This window comes from Apteryx mantelli, chromosome 1 (assembly GCF_036417845.1).
Source record: "Apteryx mantelli isolate bAptMan1 chromosome 1, bAptMan1.hap1, whole genome shotgun sequence".
NCBI lineage: Eukaryota > Metazoa > Chordata > Aves > Apterygiformes > Apterygidae > Apteryx > Apteryx mantelli.
The window spans coordinates 142614338-142637613 of record NC_089978.1 but is presented as its reverse complement, the minus strand read 5'-3'; the positions used below and the strand labels follow the sequence as shown (position 1 = coordinate 142637613).

At 49.5% G+C, this 23276-nt stretch overlaps 1 protein-coding gene and 1 long non-coding RNA gene across 2 annotated transcripts in view; one reads left to right on the top strand and one right to left on the bottom strand.

The window, feature by feature from the left end:
• LOC106488790 (uncharacterized) overlaps nt 1-8503 on the top strand; it is a 47613-nt gene extending 39110 nt beyond the window's left edge. Inside the window, exon 6 of the long non-coding RNA XR_001293285.2 lies at nt 6773-8503. This is a non-coding gene — a long non-coding RNA (uncharacterized lncRNA). The remainder of the gene's footprint in view (nt 1-6772) is intronic.
• WNT7B (Wnt family member 7B) overlaps nt 1-18863 on the bottom strand; it is a 97131-nt gene extending 78268 nt beyond the window's left edge. Inside the window, exon 1 of the mRNA XM_013947827.2 lies at nt 18737-18863. Within this exon, the coding sequence (XP_013803281.2) occupies nt 18737-18807 (71 nt within the window). The 5' untranslated portion in view covers nt 18808-18863. The remainder of the gene's footprint in view (nt 1-18736) is intronic.
• Between the last annotated feature and the right edge of the window lie 4413 nt (nt 18864-23276).

Genomic DNA, 23276 nt, shown 5'->3' with positions numbered 1-23276 from the left:
GCCATATGAAGAGAAGCAAACTGAGGACTTTTGTTACCACTGAAAGTGGTTTTATTTTTAAAGAGGTAAAATACTCTCTGTTTATCCTTACCCAACAGGGGCGATCTTCCCCAGTGAGCTGATGGACTTATATTATTTCTTTCCAGTAAACAGCAGTGTCTTAACAAGGTGCTGCAAGCCAAATCCTGTAGTCATTTAGGCAAAGTTTGGATGGAGACAAAATTTACAAATATGTGTATTGGGCAGCACCTAACCAGGCAGAGTAGAGGGCAAATTGCACAAATTTTGCACATGTTTTGCTGTACAAAGGTGTAGAGAGAGATCATCCCCTTCTTGCAGCCTAAGCGGGCAAGGTTGGAGTAGGAACGGCAGCGCACAGGCAGAAAGATTTCCCCAAAGATGTAGTGAGGGACCTGGGCAGCACTGGAATTAGAAGCAAGGTCTGTGCTGTTTCTCTTTATACATCTTATGATACTAGAGCAGACATGGCAAGCAACGGCAGCTCTGCCCAAGTAAAGACATGGGGAAACAATTCTGCAAGCAGCTGCCCACCACTTCCTATTCACTTCAGTGGTAGCCAGGGAACCTCATCACCTTTGGAACTTTATAACACCAAGTCTTTAAAAAGAAGATAGGAACCTGCATGAATATCTGTCTGATGTTCTTCTCTACCTGACTGATTGCAACACATAGCTTCCATACCTGCCTCTAGTGAGACTGAAATGCAAGCCAGCCTACAAAAGCAATGCATTTCCTATCTACAGCCATTTGGTCTTCGTTGCAGTGCAGTGTTCGTGCGTTTTGTTTCTTTAAAGCATTCCCTGTAAAATGGAAATTCCGGGAAGCAAAAGTGGCAAACTCTTGAAAGGTTACTTGTCTGTGACACACCTTAAATGGAGTGTCTGGTCCCAGGGACCATTCCCATTTGTTTATTTGTGCTGGAATTAATGCTCAAGTTGGTGAGTCTTCATGAGAGGAAATAGAAAGGGAAGGTCCAGGCTTGGGAATAATCACAGAAAAAAGTGATGAGAATTATGATCTCTTCTCTGTTATTTGCAGGTATACAACCTAGCACCATGCATTGCCTGACCAGGGACATCCACACGCTCCTGCTGTGTCAACACATGTCAGATGTAAAGAGCACCCTAATATGAGTACTTGACCTAAACTGAACAAATTTCCTAATTGCAGTAAGACAACACTTGAGGGTGTGGTTACCACAGAAAATCACACCCATGGACAGATTAGGAGCACCTGGCTGCACCTCATGCCTCCTCATGCCCCAGGGCCATGATTATCTCATCAGGGGCCACCTGCCAAGTCTTGTTGCTGAGGAGCTGGCTCTGGCACACCACGGGCTTGAGGTGGGGAAGGGAGTACTCTGGGACAGGCACACACACACACTTGTCCCAAGTGCATTCCTCAACATCAAGTATTTACACGGAGACCATGCCTTGGTTCAGCTCAGAAGCCCAGCTGCACTTGGGAGTTACAGAGGAGCAAAACGTTTCTTCTAGATCCTGTCCTGCATCCCTCACATCCTCAGTGCAGGTTACATTGGGTGTTACTGGGTGTTACTGGGGGTTGCATTACATCAGCTACGGTGTCTCTGAAGTTGTCACTCTCCAGCCATAGCTTTTCCAACCACTCAGTGCAGCCTACAAGAGGCTCCAAGGAGGTGGATGAGCTCCCTGCTGGCAATTTTCAAAATGTTTTGCCCTTCCCTCCCAAAAGAGGGCAAAGGCAAAGTGAGACACAAGCTTTATGACTACCAAAGTGGTCTGACCATGAAAACAGCATGCAGACTTCAAGGTAGGCAGCATGTGTCCAGGTTACTCTGTGCATATTGCCTCTGCATGCAAGTCCTTCCCACTGCTCCCCTCCTCTTTCATCCCCAGTTCAAGGCATGAGGCCTAACCTCTACAGCAATTAGCAGGTTGTGGCCCAGCAACAGCAGAGAGACCAAACCTCTGCCTCTGCCAAGCCCATTGAGCTTCTCTGGAGCAATGTGTATCGTAAAACACAGGACAAAGCTCTGAGCCCAGAGGTAAATTACTCTCAGTCGAAAGGATCTGTCTGGGGAACAAACTTTCAGAGATTAGACTAATCCAGACTCTGATGACCTTAGGTCACAGTGCAAGAACTTCCTCTTTGATATATCTTTTGCAACATAACCAGAATGACACTAACAACAATAACTTGACCCCAGCCCTCCCCTCAAAAGCACCTACCCTCAGCAGAGCTTCCCCGAGACAGAGGAGGAAAGAACAAAAGACTCCAGGAAGTCTACTAGGGATGTGCCAATCTCATTATTATGGGCGGTGCTCGGATACTGTGATGAGAGGTGCCAATAAAAGAAAACAACCCCAAACTGTAAAGCTAGATGATGTACCCTTTAGACCATGGGAGTGGAGAAAAAGGGTTTTACTATGAATCAGAAGAAGCCCTGTTTTTTTGCACCCCTACCTTTGGCCCTTATGATAGCATCAAAGTCCACTGTATTTGAAGTTACCCTGACAGATTTAGCCCATAGCAGCAGGGAATAGGTTTAACCCTATTCTTTGCTGTCTGTTCACTGTGCTGTAAAGCAGTGCTGTTCTCCATCCAGCAAATCTTCCTCTCCTTTAAGGCTCAGCACAACAAGTCTGATTCAGAAATGTTCCCCTTACTCTTCATTCCCCTTGAATTTCCCACTGTGAGTCGTCAGTCTGCAATATAACTTTAACATGGAAAGTTTTGTGGGTACATTTTGTTTTCTTTTAAGTTCAGAAAAGAAAAGGTACATCCAGAGGGGGAAAAAGGTATCTCATGGTTGAGAGGACTCTTTTAACCAACCAGTCACATGGCTCCTTGGCAGGCAGCCAAAAGAGTCATGAGAGATGCTGCCATTCCCTTCCACACTCCCTTAACCATGTCCTGCCTCCTGCCCTGGCTGCCACCAGCCACCTCACACCCCAACGCCAGCAGCTGTCCTCTGCCAAGCCCCACCTGACTGTTCCCATGGGTGGACGGATGGACGGTCCTGTGGAAGGAGAAGGCCCTATCACAAATGACGCTCACGACTTCGGTACATGGCGCCTTCCCCTTGCCCGCTCCCCGAGGCTGGACTGCCACACCAGCCAGGCTGGCACAGTGGCTGGTAGTGATGCCATGTTTCAGACGAGATGCAGTCATGTCGTCTCTGCTGCTTGTGGTCAGAAAAGAGTCGCTGAAAGTCATGACATGGCACTTAGGCTGCGTTTTCTGCTTGCAAAGTGCTGCGGCAGCCTTCATTCCCCAGCCCCTCCCCTGCTCCCTAGCTATGCCAGCCTTGTTATTGCCCCATTAAAACTGTGGGAAACTGAGGCGGGCAGAAGTCAAGCTACTGCTATTCAACATCAGAGGCATCCATTCAATCTCAGAGCTTGTCTGTCTTCACTGCAGAACAAAACCTGCCCAGAAAAGTTTGACCTGCAGAGGGGCTATCCCGCTGCCCTGGCCAGGCTCCAGCTCAATTAGAGATGGACGTGGGCTTCTCCAGGTGCTTTCTTGGGTGGCTGCTGGGGCTGCCAGGAGCAGCTCTGGTCCTGCATGCACATACAGCTCTGCTGCGCGCCATTAGGCAGCTGCTGCAATCCACCCCAGCAGTGAGTGAAATGATCCTTGCCCAGTCCACTTGAATATCGGGAGGATTAATTCACTTACCATCCCTGAATGAAAGACACTATTATTAAATAGTAGTCACATTTTATAGTTATGTCCCACTTCGGCCAGATTAGGAGGGTGGGTATGATATTCAGTTCCAGAACTGCCGTGCTTAAACAATTTTAAATTAAATACACCTCAAATTGTTTTCCAGGCCCTACTTGCAGGCAGGCAGTGGTTTATAGCTTTATGGCTTATGCTTACTTCCAGATTTGAAAGCTGGGCTGCCCCACAATGCCTTGCGAATAACAAGCAAATGCCACAGTACTTTTGAAGTGCTTCTCCCCTCAAAAAATAAATAATGTTTTGTTTTTATGTCAGCTCTTACTGGCACCAGAGGCCATAATGATTCTTTCAATAGCCCATAGAACTGATTTGGGGTTTTGTTTGACATGGAGGAATAGCCTCCTATTAATATTGCTTTCACTGTATATTCTTGGGAAATATGGCCACATTCCCTTTAAATTGCGTAATATGGTAGCCTGTGCCAAGGCTGTGCTAGAATGGATACTGGAAGAACAAGACTTGTGCTAGCTTCATGTTTGACTCTCCTCTCACTTGCACCAGAGTCACTCTGTTGACTTCAGCAGAATTGCTCCCACTTTAGTAACTTAGTGGACTGTGGATGTAGCCCTCAGCAAGAGGCGCCTTTGGGCCTGAAAAGGTGAGATACAAGAACATGCCAAAATGCTGCACGGATTTAAAGTGATGACCTTCCAGAAGAAAATATTTTTGAATGACTTGGTGATGCACTCCAGGTATGTCCAGATGGAAGAAGCAAGTCATCAGTGTCATCTTTGCCTTTGCATCTTTCCATAATGAAACTGCAAATCTGCCAGTAAAGTGCCTGGAGTTCATGCAGTTTTGAAAATGATGCCACTGATTAGTAGCAGGGTGGCTATAGCGCAAATAAACAGTTTGGGAGACACAGTACAGTCACGAATGGACTTTGTGGCACTTCACAGAGGAAAGTTCCTATGCCACATTTTAAACATACGAGGCTAGCTTTTGCCCTCAGTTGCACACTTGCAATACCACTGGATGTCCTTTTTCCTAATTACTTAGGAACTCAGGGTGAAATTTGACCTTGGACAAAGAGCTGGAACAAAGACTATGATGATTAAGTGGTATTTTTGCATAAACGTGAATTTTATCCTTTGTGGGTTTCTGCCACCAGGGAAATCTGATCCACAGGCATAGGCTGAAAAGAAAATAAATATTCAAAACTGTAGCTACTACATGGGTACAAACTGTATGTACTATTAAGATTATTTCCAGAAAAAGATACAACAACTCTCTAATTTAGCCTGTCTTCAGATTGCCTAAAGAAGGCATGATTTTGTTGTAAAATAATTAATAGGTGATAATTATCTTGCTGTCAAATCCTAGTGGAATAAATTTTTTTTATGATGAGAGCAACTGCTTTGGCCTTAGCTAGCTTAATTCTAGAAAAACTGTCTATATTTCATTAGAACTGAATGAGGTAGCTAACTTTCAGCTTCATTGCACTGTCAAGAAAGCTGCTTTTTAGGGGGGGAAATAAAGCCTAAGGGAAGTGTGTGGAAAAGATAATTTAGTGCTTTGTATAAAGGTTTGTCCTAACAACTTTTAGACAGTAACAGAAGACAGAAGTCACGGAAGTATATCACATATGGGCAGAGAACTGTCCTAAGAAAATACTTGGACCCTCTGTATCTAGAATTTCTTCACATTTACGTTAGTCAAAGTATTTGTCATACTCCCTCTGCATGATTTTATCAAAAGCAAATGCATAGGAGCTGTCTTGACAAGAAGTAACCACCAAGTCCTATGCAATTCTCCACAGTGGGGAGAAAATGTATCCTTTTACCTTTGGGGGAGGATTGAACTGAGAGTAAAAGAGAGGGAGAAAGAGCTACCAGCCCTTAGAGGACTGAAGAAACCTCTCCAGGAGGCTGCTATCCCCGGCTTTCCTTCCAAAGCACTCCTGCCCCCGAGCTCTTGATCTTTCTGAGTCTCTTGAGTGATTCTGACCTTGTAAATCTGCAGCAGCCAGTGACACGTTTGTTCAGCTCCTTGCCAGTGTATTCACATGTGCACAGCAAAACCCCAGTGCCCAGAAGTCATGGATATTTTGCTTTCACGTGGATATTCTGGGATCCACTGTTCTCATGACCAAAGGCCTGGTTAGTGCCCAGACCCATTCTAAGACTGCAGAGAAGGAGTCTGGGTGGGGGTATTTTATTGTTATTTTGGGGGGATTTTCCATAGCTCTTCCGTGTAAATTGCTAAAATAATACTATGAAAGGCATATGCTTGAACTCAGGCAGGTTGGGGTAGTGCTGCAGGGATGACTCGTGAAGAAGCAGCAAGGAGAAGGAAGAACAAAAAAATGAAAAGAATCAAGCAGACAGATGGACCTTGAGTTGCAAAAAGCCATCAGTCAGCTGCAGGTAGAGGTGTTTTGCGAGCACGTGTGAAAGACACACTGGTGAGAGTCCACTGAGGGTAAAATGACATGCAAAAGGTTACAGGCTGAAGAAATCAGACTTGCAACATTAACCTGTTCTGTAATGCTGGGTGTCAGCACATCTGCAAACACTTTTGATCTATAGCTCTTCCCAGTTTTCTGTTGCTTGCAGTGATTTGGGAGGACTGAGGGGTTAAATTGTATTTTGGGGGTTAGGAATCTTTCCGACAGTGTTTCAGTCTAAATTATGCAGCCCCATGCACTGAGAAAATACTTAGGATCATCCTCCCTTTAAAAAGCCATATTGCCAGGTACACGTGGCATATTTTTCCAGTTGCGTGAAATGTATTTTTCAGTTTAACTACATAATTGCAGCTTGCTTTGTTTAGCTCTTTAACACCTCCTTTGAAAGATTTTCTTCTGAGGGATTAGCCTTGTCCTTTGTTTAATATGCTAGGATATCTGCAATTCATCTTACTCGTTCATCTGAATATTTAATGTTACTTTACACCCATTTGTAATGTTATGTTAATAAAGCAATGTATGTCATAATTCCAAGCTGTCATCCTACCAATTCTGGATTCTGCATACCGCCTTTCTTAGTAATGACTTAAATCATGACTTTTTACTTTTTTTTAGGGTGTGCTGGAAATCTAACCACCCAAATCTGCTTGCCACAAAGGAAGGAGAAAGGCAGCTACATCCAGTTGCATTTGAATTCAGGAATATTCAGAACATGAGTATCTGGCCTAGACCATGCCAGGTTGAAGGCCTGCCCATCAGATGTTTACAATCTGGATACAAACCATGAGGTTTGAGCTGAACAAAAGTTCTAAGGTTTTGGACAGGGAGTTTTGTTTTGGGCTACCTCTCAGAGAAATGGTGGACATATCCTTTAGAGCTACCTAGAAACCATATCTTGATCACCAACACTCTACTGTGTGGTAGCTTTGATACGTACAAAGAGCCTGTGTCAGACAGGTAAGCCAAGTTCACAATGATTTTGACAGCCCAATGTACAGGTCTTCTTCATCCTTTTTGTTCCTCCTGAGAAAAAGCCTTAATTTTAGGTGATCCTGGAAATATTCCATATCCTTATGAGGTTCACCTGTTCTGTTTCTAAGCCAGCACATCTCTGGGGGACACTAGAGTTGAAGTCCTGTTCCAAATCCTCTTATAAATGACTATTATTATAGTATCATGTAGAAACAGTAGAGATCCCAACGGAGTTCTCCTTGTGCACTGGACACTGCAGAAATAGGGATGAAGAGCGAGACAGCTTGCCCTAAAGAGCACACAGCTTCAGCTGATGAGCTGAACAAGGCGCAAGAGCAGGGAAATGAGGTGAAGCAGCTCAGCTGGAGTTACACCACAGTCCAGTGACTGAGCCAGGGCCAAGGCCAGTTCCAGAAACAGCCAATTTTATCACAGAGGTGGAGATAGCTCTGATCTAACTGGGATGGGAAGAGTGGGCCGGATGGTGTAGCCATGACTACGGCTGCATCCATCGCATGGATCGGCATTAATGGAGATGCTGTGTCCACCATCCTCTTGAGGGGGCTGGACTTAAGAGCATGCTGTCCCTTCTCTGTTTGTGCAGCTCCCTCCTGCCCTGCACAGATCGAAAGACAAGCTTTAGGGACTGCCTCCAGCAGTCCTAATCTTTAGGGATTAGGCAAGAGTATTTTCCCGAAAGCACATGAAAAACATGTATTTCTTCTAACCCACTTCCCACGAGTGTGGAGAAGCCGCTCTTGTAAAGTGGAATTAGTGTAGAGATGGGAGCATCAACAGAAGAGATGCAAAACACAGACACATTTTTCTCCCTCTGCATTTTGTAACCAGCCAGTACAAATAATCTGCTCACTAATATACATTATTTGCTGTATTGTTATGCTAGAATATGTAGTAGCTTTGAAAATTTATGCAGCTATTGCTATGTATGTGCAGTCTCTCTCTTACTGGTTATTCCCAATCACTTTTTAGCAAATAACTGAATTAACTCTGTCTATATACCAGTAGCTAATCCCCAAAATAAGCTTCTTAAGAACTGAATCTCATGTTGCTAATGAATGCATCCAACCCTACAGAAGATGAACAGTGAAAGGCATACACAAACGGAAAGTTAGAGTAGCATCATCTTCTTTAGAAGAAGCTAAATATATATCTATATATGTGTATAGACACATGCGCACTCAAACATGCACTGCAAGAAACGGTGCCAAACTGTATTATATATAATCCTGGTTTTTAGACGTTTATACTAATTACATTGATATTATTAAATGTCAGTTTTATACTTTAAATATGTAATTGGATTACCAAAATATGTCCAGAGCATTAAAATGCATCAATCATCCTACAACCAGCTATTTTATCTGTAGTCAGTCTTCTTTTTCAAAAAGTCACAGACAAATTGCTTCCGGTTGTAAAAATGTTTACAGTGGCTCAGAGGGCCAAAGGTTAGCAGGCAAGCACGCCGAAAAAGATGACTTTTCCAGATAGCATATTTCCAATATAGAAATCGATTTTGTAAGCGAGTTTGTTTCTTGAAATTAATTACGGCTGTTTTCTCTTATAATTTCACTTTCTACTCAACTATCGCATGCAAAACACTGAGGCCCCGGTGTCTTTTTCAATCCTCTGGTGGGATTTTTGCTTTCCAGCTTTTTCAGCAGAATAAACGAGCTGTTCCGCCCCACTCACACGCAGAGGCGCAGGCGGCGCACGGAACACCTGCGCTCCGTTTGCGCGTCCACTGCAAATTCTCCGGCTTGGTTTAGTTTTTATCGCTACAGTACCAGCAGCTCCGAAGATGAGGAGTCGTTCGCAGAGCCAAAAGACGATCGAGATCTCAGGCAAAATTAACATAACCATTGACAGTCCCTGAGAGTGGACTAAATAGCAGCTTGGGAAGCATCCTCCCCTCCAGAGAGCGAGGGCTAGCAGAAACAGACACCAGAAGATAATACTCGAACAGGCTCTACTATGCTTTAATCTTCAAGAGCTACCATTAGTAAGCCAGAGAAGTATATTTACCCACAAGATAAATACCACAAGTTCGCTAGGCTACTATCCATTAAGCACTGAAATAACTCCTCTCTTTTAACTCTGAAACGCGAGGAAGGCGAAGCAGCGCGGCGTGCCTAGCTCTCGCTGCCTGAGGGCTCCGCATTTGGCGGAGGGCGAGGGCTGAGCCGCAGCGAGCCCCGGCCCCGGGGCCCGCGGAGGGGCGCGGAGGGCGGCGGCGGCTGCGTCCCCGGGGAGACGCCCGGCTCCGGGCCGCCGCGGTGCCGGCTCCGGGCCGGGCGCGCCGCTTTCGGGCTCCGCTTTGTCCCGCTTCGCCCCCCTGATTCCTTTGCTTTCTGCTCTGCTGGGCTGCAGTAGCCCTGCCGGCTGCGGCCCCGCCAGCCCGGCTCGCAGCGACCTGCCCCGGCGGGATACACTGGCCATGGCACAGGGAAAGGCGCTATTTACCCGCGACAAATTCCCATTGTCGCAGACCGGCGCTCCAAAGCTCTCCGAGCAGTTGGCTCTAAATAAAGCAGGCATTGCTTCCCTTGTATTTCCCCCTCAGCAGTCGCCTTAGTATTATTATTATACTTCTATAGCTTTTGCTTTCGGACCTTATAATTATGTCACACAGCAAGGGAAACCGCCAGCATCCCAGCATCTGGTGTGCGGTTTAAAACTTTTGTTTCAAGATTCGAACTATTTATAGAAGGAAAACTTTATAGGATACTAATTTCCTACGGTTTTGAGAAAAATATGGCTGCGCTTATATTAAAAGGGTGTATTTATTTATTTATTACAACTCTCTCCCCCTACTTAAAAAAGAAGATAGCATTGCAGGGTTTTTTTACAAGCAAGTGGTCACCTACCAGCAGACATATCCCGCCTGTGAATAGAAACCGACAGCTCTGGCTATTTGGTATAATCAATAGCATCCCACTAAATTAAACCTAACGTGGTTCCATAAATCAAGCGCCTTTAAAAAAAGATCAGTAGCCAAGGCATGTGCATTTCATTAAGAATTAAAAATGTAGAAATAGGCGTTTAGTTTCTTTTTATGGGTGTGTTTATTCCTACTTTTATTGCATGGCGGTAGGTTATATTTTTCCGTAGTCCGCAAAAAAAATACACACACACACACACACACACACACACACGAGCACACGTGCTTGTTTATGTGCGTGTGCATGTGCTCGCGTGCATGCATACCGAGAGGAAAAGGTAAATATATAAATCCACATCCAATTCAAGGGTAGGAGCTTAAATTTTGCGCTCGCCCGGGGGGGGGGGGGGGGGGGAGAAGGTCTGTGCTCGCCATGGGGGTGGGAGAGAAGGGAAATCCGTGTGCACCCCAAAGACGAGGTGACTGCGAGGCCAGTGGTAGTGAAGCAGGTTTTCCCCACTACAGCCCTTTGCTGCAGCGGAGGTGAACCTCGCCGGCCCGGGCCCCGAGCAGCCGGGCCGGGCAGACCCCGAAGCGCTCATCAGACCCTCCCGCTGCCCTTCTCGGCCCAGCTCCCGGGCCCGATCCCCGCTCCCGGACCCTGCGTGGAGGGACACGCCACTTCCCACGGCCATGGCGCGGGGGAAGGGATGCTCGAGGGCGGGGAAGGGTCCAGGTTTTAACCGAGCTCCGCAAGCCGGGCGGCTCCTTGCCGCAGCGCCCTCCTCTCCCCACGGCTGCCCCAAAACGTGCTCACGCCTTGCCTGCACTGCGAGAAGCGCTTGACAGCTCCCCCACAGCCCCCGCGCGCCCCGGCCGGGCCCCGCGCCGCGCCGCGCCGCGCCGCGCCGCGCCGCGCCGCGGGGCAGCCGGGCTCAGCGGCGCCCGGCGGTGCGGTGCGGTGCGGGGTCCCCCAGTCCCGCTGCCCCAGCGCCCGGCGGGGACAGGGAGCTGCCGGGGAGACCGCGGCAGCACCGCGGCAGACACCCTCTCCAAAGCCCACGCGGAATCGCAGACGCTACTTATGCACCGCAACGTTAGATACAGATATAGATATTAAAAAAAAGAGCCCGAAAATCCTTGCAGTCCCACCCACCGACTCTCATTTCCCCCACCCCTACCTCCACCCCCTTCCTCACAAGGAAAAGCTCCTGGAGCCAGCTCTAACTGCCGGAGTGTCGAGCCCTTCCTGAGCAAAAGCACCCGGCTCGCAGGCGTCTCCGCGGCCGCCTCCGCCCGGCCCGCGGCGCCCGGGCTGCGAGCCGGCGCTGCTGCTGCCCGGCGGCTCCGCGCGGAAACACGCTTTGCCCAGTGAGCGGCGAAGCCGTAGCGGTGTCCGGCAGCGCAGGAGGAGGAGCCGGGGCCGCGGTCCCCCGGGGAGCCGCCGGCCACCCCGCGCCCCGCGCCCCGCCGCCGCCGCCCCGCTGCGCCGCCCCGCTGCGGGCGCGCCGGGCCCCGCGGGCGGGCGGGCGGGCGGCTCCGCGCCCCCGGCCCCGCCACCGCCCGCGGCGCAGCCCCGCAGTTACCTGGCGGTGCCCCGTCCCCTGGCAGGGTCCGACCAGCGCCTCCGCCGCCACCACCATCCTCACCACCGCGCGCCGCACGGAGCTGCCGCCCGTGCTGGCTGGTTCCGGCTCCCTCTGCTCGCTTTGCCGGTTTGCCCCCTAGGTAGCTAGCGGGGTCATTTCAAACAGTATTTGAGAACAACAACAAAAAAAATCTGGATCACTTACAGGTAACTCCCACTGGTAAGGATGAGGAAAATCTGAGGGTAATACACTGAGAGTAACACACTGCGAGATGAAAAAAGGATCATGGCTGAATCCCGTTTACACTCGTGGAGTTCGCTTCCTTGGTTATTCCTTTCTGGCCCCCCCCGGTCGTAATTCCCCACCCTTTTTGGTGTCAGCTGTGGCTTGAATCTGAGTTGGAATCCAGTCCCTTGGGCCTGGGGGGGCTTTGTCTGTTTGTTTGTTTGTTTGTTTGTATTGTTGGGTCTAGGATTCCCCTGGTGCTAATGCTGCTCCCTGTGCAGAGTATGTGCTGCTGCTGCTGCTCTCGCTGCTGCTGCTGCCTCTGGGCTCCTGCCTGTCATGTCTCAGTGGTTGGAAGTTGTTACAGTGGGTTCTCGTGTTGGAATGAGGATGGTTTAAGGGATTTGGATGGCAGAAAGTGCCTCGCTCTCTCTCTCTCTCCCTCTCTCTGTAACTCTCCTGAGACTCGGAGCTGCCATTGGGCAGTCAGTCACTGCAATCCGCCTACTTTTTTTCTCTCTCGCTCTCTCTCTTTCGCTTTTTTATTTATTTTTTTTTTTTTTAAGGGGAGGATGACAATGGAAAGACACTGATCTAGCCCGGGCTGCAATGAATCCGTGCTTCCTGGCCGAGCCCTCTCTGTACGTCCCGCGCTGCAAGCAGCCCTCGCCCGCTTCACGGTGCATTTTTAAAGCGCTGCCTCTGCGCTCGGCGGGCTACTCGCCCCGGGCGTGTGGGGTGGCACCCCTCGGCTCACCCTGGGACACATCCTAAAGGGAGCTGGCAGCTCCCAGCCCCAGTCTCGCTTAATTGCTTTATTATGGGAGGCTGCCCCAATTCCCCCGAAGGGCTCCGCGCTCCCTCCAGCCTCGGCAGGGGCTTGGCTGCAGTTGCGCCTGGTGTTGCAAAATGAAGCTCTGGTTTCAGGGGGTCCTTTCCAAAAAAAAAGACGTATATGTTGTCGTAGCCCGCCGCAGTGAGAAGTAAAGACCTACACACACACGCGTAGCTTCCTGGTGGGTTTGGATTTCGCGTGAGAGAAGGGGAGGAAAAGGGCTGGTGTGAAGGAGCCGTGGCATGGGGGCAGCGGGGGACGCAGCGCCGCGCCGGCGGGAGCATCCCCCGGGTCCCCGCAACTCGCTGCCCCCGGGGGGAGAGCTGCTTTCTCTTCTCTTTTCTCTCTTTATCTTCCTCTTTTGTCCCCCCCCCCCAGAAGATGCAAGGCTGAAGAGACGTTTTCCCGCAGGTTAGTTCTCTCTCCCGTGCGTTTCCTCCGCGCCGGGCTGCTGCCGCCCCGGGGCCGCGGTGAGGGGCCGGGGCCGGGAGGGAGAAGCTGCCCCGGGAGCGTTTCGCCCGGTGGAGCCGCAAACGGTGCGGCAGCGAAACCTGGTAGGAGCGATTCGCTCTTCCTCTTCGCCTCGTTGCGTGTTTGTCGTTTGGTTTGTTGTTGTTGTTGTTGTTGTGACGGGAGAGCTGTCGGAAAGCCGTGCACTTCGGCTGCCAGGGGTTAGGGTTTGACAACAACCCCCGAAAGAGCAATGTGCGCGGTAGACAATCTAACGCAAGTGCCAGCCAGAACCAGACTCCGAAGTCTTCTCGTTCCGTAGGGTTAGTAACTGTTCGTCTCAGGTTATTTGCCTAATGACTGAAGGAGTTTTCTCACCAAACTCCTCCAAGCATCTTGGGAACACCTCCTCTGTTTAACCAGTCCCATCGCACGGGCGCAGCTGTCTCTGCGATGCAACGAAATAGTCCGTCAGAGGGAACTGAAATTACAGAATTCGTGTAAAAATGTTGTCTTCCCCTGAGTGTACGCTAAGAGTCTTTATTGGGTTTTGTTTCACTGAATGCCTTTCGTCTGCAAGTCGAGGAGCATACGCTTGTTCAGTTAACGTCATTTTGGAAAACGTTAATCTTGATTAATTAGGGATGGAGATTTAAGCCTTGTTACGATTATTTAGATTCTAGAATTGTCTGATTTCTTTATTCTTCTTTAAGATCCTAGAATGGTCGTATTTCTTTATAATTCTTTAAGTATGTGCGTGTGTGTATGTATAGAGATAGACAGATAGATAAATATACTATATATGTGTGTGTGTGTGTGTATCTCCTCTAATGCCCGTTTTCCCTCTCAGATACATAGAATGCGGTCGGTGCAGCTGTGCTGAACGTCAACCATTCTGTGAACTAGAAGAACTGATAACAATTTTTGATGTTTTATTTCTGGCATTTGTTTGGCTTCAGATATATTTTAAAATGTGCACCCGCTTTTAAAGATGTGCCTGGGGAAAAAAAATGAATTCTAAAAATGAAAAGCAAATGCTGGAGCTGGAAAACTTCGAAATGAGGCTGGTAGAGTTTGACTTGGTCTAGCTGAAACGAACATGGTTTGCCATTCTCCGTAACTTCGGAACGAAGCTGATTTTACCCAGAGTTTAACTATGTAGAGGGAGTAAAATTGTAGAAAATAAACCAATCGTGCCATTTACTTTCGGGAAGTTAAATTTTACTGTAAAGACACGGGCCAGTTATTACGTTGGAAAATAATAATAAGAATATTAATAACGTATTAAATTCCATACAACTTCTTTCCATATGTATTTCAGTGTGAAATAGCGAGAAATGCACTTGTTGTCGTGTTTTAAACTGAATATACTCCCGTCAGTAAAATGGTGTGGCATTCTAGGCGACTGTAGTAACACCTAATATGGGCATTTCAGCATCTGTCGTTTCTTCTTCCACAAACATATGTATGCTAGATAAAACAGAGCCAGAGCGGCAGTGAAATGGTTGCCGACACCGTGCGATAGACAGCAGATGAAGCCGAGCAGGCACGAATAAAGTATTTCCCTTTTCTTTTATCTGTCCATTGCCAGCTGCGGTTTCTGTCTTGCCCAAACCTGCGGAGTGGCGGGCGGAGGAGCACCTCGGGAGCCGGTAAGGGCCCGGAAAGTGCGTCCAGGGCGCAACGCACCGGACTCCTGTCTGGTCGGAAGTGGGTATTTCTTGCATTCGCGGAGTTTGAAGTCTAGTGCAAGGGAAAAGCAGGAGGGAAAAAGAAGAGCCGCTTAAAACGAGCGGGCGTCTGGCTGGCGAGAAACATGAGGACGCGGGGGCAGCGCCGCGGGTTTCGCGGGGGCGGCTGCGGCGGCGGGGGCACTGGGGAGCGGGTCCCCGGCCTGGGAGGTGCGGGGAGGCTGGAGGCAGCGCGGGGCTGATGGCAGCTCGCCCAGGCCCCCCCGGGCCCCACTCGCGACGTGGGGCCGCCGTCGAGGCGCGCCCGCCCCGCCCGGCGCCGCTGCGGCCCGGTGGCCGCTCTGCCCCGACGGGTCGGGCCGGGCCGGGCCGGGCAGGGCCCCCCGGTGACTTCGGGCAGGGCCGGGGTCCCCCGCCGCGCCTTCCCGCGCCGCCTTCCCGCGCCGGGCGCCCGGGCTTCCCGCGGCGGCGGCCCCGGCGGGGCGCAAGGGCAGCGGGATTTCGTTGGCGTGGACGGCAAACGCCGCATAAGGCAAGGCGAGCCATTCCTCCCCCAAAAAGAGACCCAGGCGCCTTTCTTTGCTTCCTTGGGAAGTGCCAGCTCCCACGTCCTGCATCCCTCGAGCCCCACCTTGACCTCCCCTCAGTAGTCGGGTCCTCTCCGCTTCCCCTAGTGCGGTCTAATTCCCCCCTTCTTTCCCTCCAGAAAAGAAGGAAAACGGTGTGTTTTGCCCCAGAGCCCTGCTCTGGGCACAGCCCGCGGCTGCATCTTTCCAATGGTCTCATCAGTCAACCTCAGAGCATCCGCTGTGATTTGCATCTGTGGTACAGCTGTGATTTCTAACGTCCGAGATATTTATTAATTAAACTGGAGCTGTCTGCTCCGCGATCTTCGCAGGAAATGTTTCTGTTTCAATCCTGCTGTTAGCCGAGGTCAGTATTTGATTTAATCTATTTTCCCGAGGAGATATTTGGTGCTAGCAGGGTCGCAGGCTCTTTATGTTTCAGTGCCTGGACATAAATTGCAAGTCAAAGTTTGCTTCGTGGGGGCTTCTTTTCTGCCGCTGGTTGCCATCAGAAGGCAAGAGCGTCTAAAATACAGCGCGGAGACTACCGCAGCTGTCCCCCGTGTTCCCTCCTTTGGGTTAAACAGCATGGGGACAGACTCATCATCGGGGGAAATATTAAGGGATACCTCAAGCCCCTCCACCTCCTGCCTCTCTCTGTGACAAGACTCCCCCCTCAGGGTACAAAACAGAAATGGGAATAATGGGAATTTGGTGTGAGGGAGGACTCTCTAATCGGGGATTTACTCTCACCTCCTAATTGGAAATAGCAGCTGCTTTATGCTAAACTGACACTGGGACCCTGCCATGTCACACCATGTCCCCGTTCAATACACACTTATGTATTGCTTTATTTTCTCTCCCCTCAGGCTCATGTTTGCCACTGTCCAGCCAGAAAGTGGAGCTTTCATCACATTTTATGAATTTGTCCTCTGTAGCACATAAAATAACCGAGGAATCTGAACTCTTTGCTGTTGCTGACACAATGGCTCTCTCCTTCGCCCTGCAAATTAAAGCTAATGCATTGGAAGACAAACTACATTTTATCTCACTTCATCTCTCCCCTGCTCTTTTCTATGCAAAGAGCTCACTAGAGGTATCATTACACTCAAAGGATATGGTTTCAACAGAATGGTAGTTCCAGTGGCTGATGAAAGAGGAAATAATTGCATCCCACATGTCTAGCCTAGAAGTAGCCCTGGATCTCAGAGCAAATTTCTCTCTTATTGTTCGGAGAAAGTGAAGTATCCTCATCACCTTACAGGCATGGTGATGGATCTGATGGGGTTTCTATAAGGGCTTTTACTGTTTCTGTTGTCCACTCGGTTTTACTTCCAGGCTCAATTCAACAGTATTCTTGCGTTTTTTCGCTCTGAATCCTCTTCTAAAATAGCCACACTCAAACTCGAAAAGAAATCTGCCTTCCAGACTGTAACGTGTGCCCAAACTGCTGTTCTCTTTAAAAATAAAACCGCAGGGAAAGCGAATAGCAATACCTTTATTTTGCAAACCATTTTCTCTGAGCTGCTCTGCCCCTCCGCGAGGGATGTGTTGCATGCAGTCCTCCAGCTACCGAAGAGGATGGGGTGCCCTCGTCACCGTGGCGCTCAATTTATGGATACGCGGCTTCACCGCATTCACTCCGCATTTAAATCCCTGTAAATCTGAGCTCGGAGGGTGACAGAGCCGGTCCCTGCTGATCGCAGCACAGGGCGGCGCGGGTATTAAGCCCCGCGGAGACCCCCGAAACACCCTCCTGCTTGCAGCAGGCACGTTACGGGCGCCCAAGCCACCCCCAGGGCCGTGCCCGGCCCGGGCAGGGGGGAACCCGGGCCCCGCACCGCGGCAGGGCTCCCAGCAGCGCGGAGGGCGCCGCCCGCGCCCGCGCGGCCGCCGCGGGTCGCCGGCGGGGCAGCGCCGCGCGCCGCCAGCCCCCGCGCCGGCACCTGCGGCGCTGGGGGCGGGCTCAAAGCCGCGCCAAGAAAATCAAGCGAAGACAGAAATGCGAGCAAAGCCCGGCTGGTGCCCGCCGAGCAACCTGCTGGGGACCCGGCGGCGAGAGGCTTTTGTAACCCACGGCTCCCGGTGCTCCCCCCGGCAGGTTCCCTCCCGGCGCCCTCCTCGCCGCCGCCGCTGCCCCCGCCGCGCAGCGGGCCCGAGGCTGCGACCTCGGCGGCGGCGGCCGCCGCCGCGCTGCGCGGCCCCGGCAGGTCCCGGCGGCGCCGCGCTCGTCCCCGCCCCGCCGCCGCAGCCGTCCCTGCCCAGGACGGGGGGCTGCGCCGCTGGCCGGCCTGCCTGGCTGTCCCGGGCATCGCTCCTCGTCTCGGCGAGCTGCCCTTTCGTGGCGTCCCCGTCCCCCCACCCCCACCCCCCTATTAATTTCGAGGTGGGAAGCAAGCATTTTGAGATTGCAACTCACCTTATGCATTCTTGATCATTAAAAAAAAAAAATCCCGCAGCTATGCAAAGACAGGATCTTTAAAGAGTTTGTAGCTCGACAGGTAAGGACTCGGCTGGGGCTCAGGAATGTGGAAATTCAACTCAAGTCAGCCTACTGCGACGAGCAATATTAATAAGGGCATACAGGTAAGGGGGGAGAGACAGAGGGAGAAACTTGGCAACCGAAATAACAGAGCGATCTAGATGGCTGCGGGGAAATAACGAGGAGCAAATGCCGGGCCGCCCGGTAGCCCTCGCTGCGCGGTGGCCTGCGGCGCCCGCAGCGGGGCCCTGCGGCGGGGCCCGGCCGGGTGGTCCGGAGCCGGCCCGTTGTCCGGCTGCTTTGCCGCGGAGGTAGCCGGACCAGTTGTCAAGCTACTTTCAACACGTCCGTGTGATGGATAGAAGCGCAAATTGTGTCTAGGCCTGCATAAAACAAATCTCCGAGCGCAGGTTCAGAACAGGGATTCCCCTCCTCCCGCCCCTGCTCCTTTTTTTTTGGTACTTAAGCTCTGCTCTATTGTCTCCTCAGCAGTGGCTGAGTTAACTCTGTCAGGCCTCTTTTTTTTTTTTTTTTTGTACTGTACGCCTGTAATATACTGTAATATTTAAGTTCGCTTAAGCAGTCCCAAATAAAAGGCTCCGTCATCACCCGCGCTTGGCTCCCTCCAGGCTCAGCGTGGCGGCAGCGCCCGCTCGCCGGGCGGCTCTGCCCGCAGCCTCGCCAGCAGCAAAGCCCTCCACGGGGCTGCCCCCCTCGGACACACGGCGGAGAGCGAAATAAGCACTTTTTATGTTTTTTTTCTTTCTTCTTCCCCCCCCTTTTTTTTTTCTTTGCATCAGATTTGTTCGCAGCTCTGTAATAACGTGACCCAAAAGACTTAAAGAAGATTTGTCGTGCACAAGGACTTACCCTAATTTGACATAGATGACTCCAAAGCATAGAAACACGTAGAAAATCCACTTCCGAAAGTTTCTGTACATGATCTAGAGAATGGACTGAGCCATAAAAAAAAAATTGCACAAAAAGTCGAACTGATTCTGTCGGTTAAATCCCAGTCAAGAGCATTTCTGAAGCTACCCAGAAGCAAAGCCGGCCGAACTGTAAAAAATCAACAGCGGGCAGATAAGCAGCTCTTCCCAGAGCCATGGTGACCAAAGCCGGCTCTGATATTAAAGCTAAAGAGGGAAGAAAAGGGAAAGAGCTGCTCAAAACGGTAAAACAAAAACCCAAGACAGACAGTCTGAGGGAGAAAATGAGCAAGCACTGATCTTGATCAACTGCCTCATAGAGCCCTGAAGTTCAATGTGTTTTTACTTGTTCTGACTTCCCCAGGTAACACTACGTATCTTGCAATCTGTGGCTCCAGGTAGGAGGATCTCTCTCTCTCTCTCTCTCTCACTCTCCCTCTCCCTCCTGCTCTTCCCCTCACCCCTTATGTGTCAGGATCTAATACAAATCTTATTTGTCTGTGTGCATGTGCGTGTGCGAGTTATGTGTGTATTTGTGTTTCAGAAGGCATGTCCTTAAGCCCGAGTGTTTCGGAAAACACATGAAACGTATCCAGTAAGGGAAATAAAGGACTCGTCGTCTCAGACTGAAGCATTTTTTCATTTCCTCTAGTACGGGAACGCGGCTGGATTTGTAACGCATTGACTTCGCAAAAGAGATTGTTCAGAGGTGTATTTTTCTTCTTCTATTTAATCGAAAAGAGGCAGGCGTTAACCCCCGTTTGCTAATAGCTCCGTATCCTAAAATATGAGTGTGTGTGTGTGTGTGTGTGTGTGTGTGTGTCTAGACTCTCTCTCTTTGGTCATTCCGACCCTGTTGTATACTTACAAACGCCTGTCACCAAATTTGATTACTTCATTTTCCAGAACAAGAAAATATTCTTCCTCCTTTAAGAAACACGTATACTTGGCTTTTAATGCAAGTTTAGCATATTGAGTTTATTGGTCCTGGGGAAATTAATCGGCGAGACGAAAACTCCTCACTTTGTGTTCAGACACTAACAGTCTGTTTATAAAGATTTTCTTTTTTATTTTTTCCTTTTTCTTTCTTCTTTCTTCTTTTTCTTTTTCTTCTTTCTCACTGATTTCAGAATTGCTCAGTTTATTCCTGCATTCTGAGGAATTATCTATTTCAGTCCACTACACAATGTGTGCCTGTCTGGAGGCATTATATCTGCGTGCATATGCACGCCTAAATAGCACTCACATAACGCTTGTGAGCTGTGAAAAGTTATATAGATATGGATGCATAAACCTGTGCACCTATGCCCACTTATACACTTACCGCCGTGTACATGTAATAACAATAAACACAGATAGCTCTAGGCATCTCTTAAAGAGCAACAGCTAAACACATCAATAAAGGTTGAAAGAAAAGCAGGCAGTGACAAGCAAGCAAAAGAGGCTGAACACAGAACTTCGTCGTAAAGTATCTATCTTGACTAAGAAAACAAAGGATTTTTTTAAAGCCCCATCAGGCTGCCGTGGTTGAAGAGATGCAGCGTGAAATTGCAGGTCGTTCTGAGATGACTCCTGCAATCAGCGCCGCCCGCACCCTGTCATCACCCACCCAGCTCCCGAAAACAGGGTCTCCTCGGAGCCCAGTGAAGAGAGCCTAAGCTGGTCCCTGGGAAAGGGAAGCAGAAGCAAAGAGGAAAAAAGAATAGCCCTGATTTGGGGTAAATCATGCGGAGCTAGGGGAGAAGCTGGAGTCCCTCGTGTGACAGACGGACGGACGGACAGAGAGGTTCGGCCGAGCCTGCCCACTCCGCAGCAGCCCGCAGCGCTCTCGCTGCCTTCCCCCCCCCCCCCCCCGCAATCTTCACGTTTCAGTCTTTAATAACCAACGCTCTGGCTCTCGCAGGCAACCAGCCGTCCTCCAGAGCGCTTCTGCTACGTTTTTCCTGATGCTTAATTATGGACAATTTCTCTTTTTAAAATGCTGTTTTTCCTTCCTGCTCTCTCTTCTTGAATGTTCTTTATACATTTTCTTTTTTTCCCTGACCCAATACCACTGTTTTTTTTTTTTTTTAATCCTCATTATTTTTTACATTTTATTTTACAAGAGAGGCCATCTTTCTCCTTTGGAAAACTCAGAAGGGCAAAACCATTTCTCCAGTCTCCTTGACTTCTGCCAGAGCTCCCATCCTAAGTCTTCACCCCTTACCCGGAAGGCATTCGAGATGCAGCTGACTCCCGCTCCAGTCCTTTCGCCCCTTTTTTTCCTGCCGGCTATTGCAGGCGAGGTCTCAACCCGGCGCCCTCGTCCACCTCCCCGAGCCCGAGGCGGCGGGAGCAGCGGCGGCGGCGGCCGGCGCGTCCCGCGGGGTAACACCGCCACCCAGGGGCGGGCGGCAGCCCCGCCGCGCCGGTTCCCGGCGCCGGGCGGCCGCGGAGCTTCCCCGCGGCGGCCGGAGCGCGCCCCGGGGGGGAGGGGGTTGGACGCCCCCGATGTGCCGAAACCCGAGCCCGCAGCACCCCGAGCCCTCCCGGGCTGCCGGTGCACGGGGCCCCGGTTGGTAAGAGAGGGTCTGCACCGCGAACTGCCTCCCTGACCTCTGCAAGTGAGGGTAAGGGGTTAGAAAAGAGCAGGAAGGTCCTCTCCTACTCTTTTCTTCTTGCTGTTCCATTTTGTATATAGAAATTAGACATTCATTGGGTCAGGGGGTTTAAGAAAGAGCGAGGGGCTCAGTAGCAGAATGATTAATTGTTATATTTCCTCTCTAAAAATTGCTCATACATTTAATGTCATGTTTTGGGTGGGTTTTTTTTTGTTGTTTTTTTGTTTTTTTGTTTTTTCTTCCCCACAAAATACAGAAACAATCTTTGGAAGTAGGACTGGAATTCAGATTACCTCCATCCCCTCAAATGAATGCATCCTCATCCTCAGGCTAAAGCCTCCCCCTTACTTCTTTGAACTGGTGAGTCTTTTTCTCATTTTTGTCCAAATTGAAGAAGTTTCAACAGAAGAAACTAAATTAGATTGTGTCTGAACTAGCTTGGAGATAACATTTTCGGGACAAAATCTTTTTTATTTCTGACTGCTTATTCCACTTTATCTCTAGTTAATTGACTTGAAGATGCTGGACTGCGGAAAAATGATAGCTTTCCTTTCCTTCAAATATCAGTTTAAATATGGCTGAAAGCTTAGGCTAAAGATAACAAGATTTCATGAAGCAGAATAATTCTATGAATAGAAAAACCCTCTAGAATATTAAAATAGCTAATTCTTACATTAGTATTCAGAAATTCACATAGTTACTTTAACTTTATAGGCAAAGTATGGAAAGCTTGTTGAACTATTTTTAGACCAACCTCACCTCATTAGTGACAGAAGACTTCTTGAAAGTAACGTAATACACATAAATAAAAAAGCATTGGTAGAAGTGGGATGAAAACATTTGATGAATTTTCTTCTGGTGCATAATTATTATTTATTACTCACCCCAAATAATGGGCATGGCCTGTTACATCCTTATAGGCAATTGAAAATTCAGCAATTAATTTTTCTGCCCCTTTACCCTCTGCTGACAAAGCTTAATATTCACTCCTGTAAACCCACAGAAGGAAAGGTCAACCATACCACGCAGGTACCTGCTCCCCATGCCTCCCCACAGCCTTTTGATAACATGGTTCCAGTGGTAAAATCTTTCAAAGGCCTATCGGACTTCAGCTTTCACTACCCATCACAAATGTGTGTACCCAGATTCCCTGGAGAGGTTTTTCCTGCACACAAGTGCAGGACCCCAGCTAACCTTCAGAAGACACCACATATTCAGTCAGCCTACGAGTTTATCCAAGAGCTTAGTTAACAGAAGGTAAATACTGGGTGTTCAGTTACACAATCTAAATAAAAGGAGATGCTGGGAGCAAGATTCACTTGCATGGACATGAGTCTTGTTTTATTCCAGACTGCACCTCAAGAATGCTGTGCCGCAAAGGACACAGTACCATTGGTCTGGCCTTGACCACGACAGCTGTCGGGCCTTACAGGGGGAAGATTCTGCCTTGGGATGAGGTGGAGATCCTCAGAGTATGAGGAGGGAAGAACCCACTGGGACCCAAATCAGCTCATGTATAAAATTGTCATAAACCCCAGCTCTATGACTAGACATATGAGCGGTGTGGATGGGGAAAAGGAATGGTAAACTGTCAGTCACAGTTCACATAATTTTCTGCAGAGCTAATTTCCAAGAATAGTGTTCAAAATCAGGACAGACTCTGTGAAATTCCTGGGGAATGCAGGTGAGAGGGGTGAGTCCTCTGCAACAGGCAAATGCTGTTCTCTTTTCTTACTGCTCAAAGCAGTCACAGGTAACTAGTACACTTGTCACAGTCTCCAAAGGGAATCTCCACCTGCGTTCATCCCAGCCAGCCACTGGCTGGCACTGTTGCTCCACACAATGATAGACGAAGACCCATCTAACATTAAGAAAATAAAA